Here is a 5,883-nt window from a genome sequence, read left to right on the forward strand (position 1 = left end):
GAGAAACCAATAGGCTTCTCTCGCATTAGCAAGCCTATAACACAAAGATCAAGCTACAAATAACGAATCGGTCTGTGACCCGATGTCAAGTTTATAAAACTGAGGCTTAATATTCATCCATCATTTAACCGGATCCTCAGCACTCTGTGTTAGTGATACAGTATGTTAAGGAAATTAAAACTCATTAGTAATGACACATAACATTTCTAGATGAAGCACATACTCTGTTTCTAACTGAGATAAAGTGAGAGAGAGAGAGAAATAGGGGGAGGGAGGGGAGGAGGGAGGAAAAGGGGAAGGAAGAAAGGAAGGACCGAAAGAAGGGAGGAAGGGAGGGAGGAAACCTCCAGACAGTTCCACCAAACGTTTGTATAGGTTAATAAACTTTGAAGAAGAAAACAAACATTTAAGTAAAAACAAAACAAAACAAAACAACCCACAAACAAACCAGCAAGTGAACTTGGAACTTTCTCAAAAATCTTACCACATACTTACCACATACACACCACATACACATATATGTACGCACACATACACTCACACCCCTTTAGAACTGACTTCCCCATCAGCACCTTGAACCACCACTCCTTTTCCTGCTTGGAGAGGAGTCCTAAGGCTAATACCTATGGTTCCATTTAGACAGTGGAGGTTAACCAGGGTAACAGACCACACTCCTTACTCCCTGGTATTGGCTCACTGACACAGGTGTGTCTGGACAGTCCAAGAGAAAACTGGAGGGCAAGGACTCATTCATCCCTGTGTGCCCCGCAGTGCTAGGGTCTGCACGACATGCTGCGCAAAGCAGGCACTAAACAAGCCATGCTGAATGTTGAGGAAACAATATATATGTATTTAGGGAGAGATCTACAAAATTCCAGAATGGTACAGGCAAGTTTTCTAACTCCTAAACATCCCAGAGGAAGAATACATAGCCCAATGGCACTCTGCGTCCAAAAGCTTGTGTGTGCCCTTTAAATAACCAATCCATAGCTCAATTTTCTCATCTGAACAATGAAGATAATAAGAGCACCTAAGTGATAGGGTTTGGAAAGGATTAAGAAGTTGGTATAGGTAAAGTCCTTAGATCAATGCCTGGAATACTACACACTACAGAAGGGTGAGCCACTGTTGCTGAAAAAGGCTACTACAATAAAAGTAAAGCCGACACAGTACCACCAAAGGAGCCAAAGCTTAAAAGAAATTATTCTAGAAAAGCTAAGATCAGAGGTTGGCAAGCTTTTTCTGTAAAGGGCCAGAAACTACTGTAAACACTGTGGCTTATCAAGCCAAGAGGCAATATCCCCAACCCTTGGAGCAATTATTCTCCCTGAAACGCTTAATATGGATTTTTTGTTTACGTTTTACATTTTAAATTTTGAGAACCATTCTTAGTATGTGGGTCCAAACAAAAGCAGGATGGATTTGGAGCCAGAGCCACAGTTTGCCGACCCCCGGGTAAGATTATAATGATGATAACCCAAGTCAAGTTGCCTGAAAAACGTGCTGCCCCCAAACTTCTAAAATCCAGACAGGCCTGGCCGGCGCGGTGGGGAATAGGCCCAGGACCCCGCGTAGGGCCTCAAGAGCCGGCCAGGATCTCGCGGCTCTCCGGGGCCGCCGAGCCTCCGCCACACTTACTCCCAGCAGCGGCCCGCGGCCGACCACCGTCTCCCCCGGCGCCAGGGCCACCCGGGGGCCGCCGTCCTGCGGCTGCAGCTCGAAGACCCGGGACATGGCCGCGAGGATTAGACCCCTTCGCGAGGAGCCGGACCCCGCAGCCGTCTCCGCCTTCCATGGACAAGCGCAGGGCCTACGCAGGCCCCCGGAAAACACAGGGGGAGGTGGAGCAAAGACTGCCCCTGAGTGTGACCAGGCAGCGCGGAGCTGGGGCCCCAGCGCGGGTATGGAGTCCCGCCCCTCCACTCAGACCAGTGACTAGCTCAGGGATTTCCCCCTTCACGCCGCCTCCAAACTATTGTTTAAAAGCCCCGGTTAACCCCCCCATCCCTTCTCACCGCCCACCTGTCTCGGAGGACACCGGTCCTAGTAGTCCGTGGCGCCTCCACTTCTCCTCGCTTGCCGAGCTGAGATGCCCTGGGAAAACTACCAATCCCAAGAGGTAATGCGCGCTCCTCTCTGCGCCTGTGCGAAATACTAGTCAGCAAGGCGGGGCTAGAGTGGCCTGGACTTGAGGGACTTAAAGGGGAAGGGTTCGAAGTCCGGAAGATTTAAATCGTTGAAGGAGAGGTCGCCACGGCCCAGTAGGTAGGAGGGTCTTCGCTTCCGGCTGACTTGGGGTGGGCGTGCTCGGGGGCGCGGCCCTGGCGCTAGCACAAGCGTCCGCTTATCCGGCCGGAGCTGCGGTGACATTTGGTGCTGACGGTTGTTATTGTTGTTTACTTGTCAGTGCCCCGTATGGTTTGGACTCCGGCAAATGCAGTCTGGACGGGACACGCCAGGAGGGTGGCTCAGAAAGGACGTGGGGTCATTCCTTCCGACCTGCGGGGTCTGCAGGGGGTGAGGGCTCCCCGAGAGCCGGGCGTCTGCGCTGCCTTCCGATCCCTCCCTCCGTGTGACACCCGAAAGAGGGGCGATCTCTCACCTAACTAGAGAGGTAATTCAGCAAAGTTTGGTTCAGAAAGAAGAAGGGGCAGAAGAGGATAGGTTTCTAGGCATCCAGGCAAAACTGGACGTAAAAGAAGAAAAATGCCTAGTGGGATTTTAGGAACCTCACCAAGGCACCCCCATCTGTTAAATTCAAAAGCTTTCATCTGCCTCCTGTGGTATAACTGTAAAGGCAGGACGCATTTTATCCCCAGTGAGATCTTGGGAAAAGTAACAAATGTGCATTTAAATGCACGGTAACTTTTTCCTAATATGAGATAGAGTAGTTTGGCTTTGGTTTATATTAATGGGGCAGGAGGGTGGGGTGACAAAAACTTGACTCATGAACTTGTTTTTACCAGTTTGCTTTCTTACTTATCCAGACTCTCAAGAGGAAGTCCTCTGCTGTACTCAGACATTAAAATCCTAACCACCAGAGCTAATTTGGATCATAAACCACCAAATGAATGGGAGCGTCTGTGGTCTTGGCAAGTACAGAAACATATAGGTGAGTAGCACATCTGGAAAAGGGAATTTGTCATTAGCTGAGCTATAAGAAGTATTTAGCTGTATCTGAAACCTCTCCTGTGATGCCACCCCTCATTATAAAAGGAAGTGCAAAATGGAATAAACTGATTTTAAGTAAATATGAACTGTCTTTATATGCCAAAATAGCTCCATGCTTTCAACTGATTTCAGAAGCCTGCACCATGCACCTGAGGTAAATTAGCTGAAACTGGACTTTAAATTTTTAGTCACATGCTATACCTCGATGAGTTATAAACATTGTTTATAGTTATTAGTCACTTGCTTGATGGCCTCAGTGTCTGTTATCTTAATTCATAATTGACTATGCGTGTAGTGTAACTTCAAAAAGCCATTTCTAGGGGCTTCCCTGGTGGCGCAGTGGTTGCGAATCTGCCTGCCAATGCAGGGGACACGGGTTCGAGCCCTGGCCTGGGAAGATCCCACATGCCGCGGAGCAACTGGGCCCGTGAGCCACAACTACTGAGCTTGCGCGTCTGTAGCCTGTGCTCCGCAACAAGAGAGGCCGCGACAGTGAGAGGCCCACGCACCGCGATGAAGAGTGACCCCTGCTCGCTGCAACTAGAGAAAGCCCTCTCACAGAAACGAAGACCCAACACAGCCAAGAATAAATAAATAAATAAATAAAAGCCATTTCTAAAACACTACTCTTATTGAATATTTGAAATTTTGTCATATAACCCAGACCTCAACTTCTTGTCTATTTCAGTTAGTATTTGTGTCAAATGTGAGCACCTACCCATTAGATGTAAGTAGATAAACAATTCTTATATAAACTACTAAAAGTTGATCAGGTTTTTGATTAAGTCACAAACTGTAGATGAAGAATTTAATGACAAGGCATTGGTTCCCACAGACAAATATTAGTGAGTTAAATAGAATCGAATACTTTTCAAAAGTATTTTCAATCAGTGCTTGGAATCGAATGTGTTCTCACAATATTCGTTTCTACTGCTAAAAATAAATTATAGTCTGACTGTGAAGAATCACTTCTCTTTTTTAAGATAATGTTCTTTGGGAGTAAAAAAACCCCAAATATTTAGAAACAAACCCATTTACCAAAAATATCTAAAAAGAAGAAAGGAAGTAACGTGTTGGGTGCCTCCCACATGCAATTCAGATGTGGGGCTAGATGTTTTACACATTATCCCTGTTTATGCTTGCAAGAACACACCCCAGAGAAGCATCATTGGCCCCATTTTACAGACTGAGAAGCTCAAATCAAGAAAGTTAAGGTTCATTAAATCATACCCAGAAAGTATCTGGCTCAGAGTAGGATCTATAGTCTGATCTAAAGGGAGTGAGTCTTTTTAACTTTTGCCTTTTAGCTTACTTATGAGGATAATTCACTAAAACATCAAGCTATGAAGAAAAACTCCAAGAGGAACCACAGTTCAAGGGTTTCTGACCTAGAATTGAACTCTGCGGATGCTGAGAAGGAAAAAAAAGAGCGTCAGAATAACTTTGTTGAACTGCTGCCTCCAGAAGTTACTTTTAAAATTTTCAGTCAGCTGGACATCTGGAGTTTGTGCAGGGCTTCAGTGACATGCAGGAGCTGGAATCACACAATAAGACACAGCGATGCCTTGTGGAAACCTCATTGCCTGACTGTGAGAGCTGTATGCCAAAGAGAGATAGATGGTGATCTAGAGAGTGGTTATCCCTGGAGGGTAAGTTTAACCTATGGAGTCTGCAGTGTTCTTGACAATATGGTGGTCAGTGTGAGCCCAAGCCTACCTTCTGCTTGGAAAAGGGAGGATTTCATATCCAGAATGACATACAGAGTGTGCTGGCTTTGGGAGTTACAGTTGAATTTTATTATTCTTTTCCTGCAAACCACACTATCTCCCATCCATCCTTTTACATTTTGGGGGCATTTACCTCTGTTAACCACAATAGCTACTTCATTTCACTCTACCTTATCCAAACCCCCCCGGGAGGCTCTGTGAGTCACTCTGTTCTGTACACACACACACACACACACACACACACACACACACACACTTATTAGTATATGTGTATATCGATGTAAATAATCTTTTCAGTCCTCTCAATCAGCTTCTCTAGTTTCAAACAAACTCACTCACCAACCATTGACTACCTTCTCTAACAATGGTGGTTTACCTCTTTCAGGTAATACTACTGAGGAATTACCAGAAGAGTAAAGTGAAACATGAATGGCTAAGTGGCAGATATAGCAACATATGTTCTCCTATCAGCCTACCAGAAAAAATCATGTACCCAATGGATGCAGACACATGGGGGGAAATTCTAGAAGCAGAACTGGAAAGATAAGCAGAAAAATCACACACAGATCTCCTAACTTTGAGAGTTTAAAACTAAAGTGACTCTTAGTTTATAAAAGGTATATCTTTAGCCGTCCGTTTTTTTGTTTGCCTTTTTACTATTTAACATTTAAAAGAAAACTAAGTAGAACATATTATAAAAATAAAGCTTTGATTTTATTTTGCACTTTAGTTAAAAATACGTTTCTGGTTTTATTGTAATGTGGAAAAATCATGAAATGCTATTTATGTAAAAATACTATACTGATAGAGTGATTTCAAAATGTATTGTTTCATGTACTTGTGTTACTCTGTTGCAGTACTTTAATGATAAGAGAGTTTGATTGGTATTTTCTGCTTAATGATAATTTGAAAATTCAGGAAACCATTTGAAGAAACTGACTTAGAGATTTTTTTTTTTTTTTTTTTTTTTTTTTTTTTTTTTTTT

The 5,883-nt window shown here is 44.2% G+C and overlaps 2 protein-coding genes across 2 annotated transcripts in view; one reads left to right on the plus strand and one right to left on the minus strand.

Annotated features, from left to right (window-relative positions):
- Positions 1-1,734, minus strand: part of APLF (aprataxin and PNKP like factor) — a 96,978-nt gene extending 95,244 nt beyond the window's left edge. The window contains exon 1 of the mRNA XM_007464085.1: positions 1,639-1,734. Within this exon, the coding sequence (XP_007464147.1) occupies positions 1,639-1,734 (96 nt within the window). The remainder of the gene's footprint in view (positions 1-1,638) is intronic.
- Positions 1,735-4,514: 2,780 nt separating this feature from the next.
- Positions 4,515-5,445, plus strand: FBXO48 (F-box protein 48). The gene is made up of 2 exons (XM_007464086.1): positions 4,515-4,820; positions 5,284-5,445. Exons 1-2 carry the CDS (start codon positions 4,515-4,517, stop codon positions 5,443-5,445), a joined length of 468 nt encoding a protein of 155 aa, XP_007464148.1.
- The last annotated feature ends 438 nt before the right edge of the window (positions 5,446-5,883 follow it).

This window comes from Lipotes vexillifer, unplaced genomic scaffold (genome assembly GCF_000442215.2).
Source record: "Lipotes vexillifer unplaced genomic scaffold, Lipotes_vexillifer_v1.1 scaffold311, whole genome shotgun sequence".
In the NCBI taxonomy this organism is placed as follows: domain Eukaryota; kingdom Metazoa; phylum Chordata; class Mammalia; order Artiodactyla; family Lipotidae; genus Lipotes; species Lipotes vexillifer.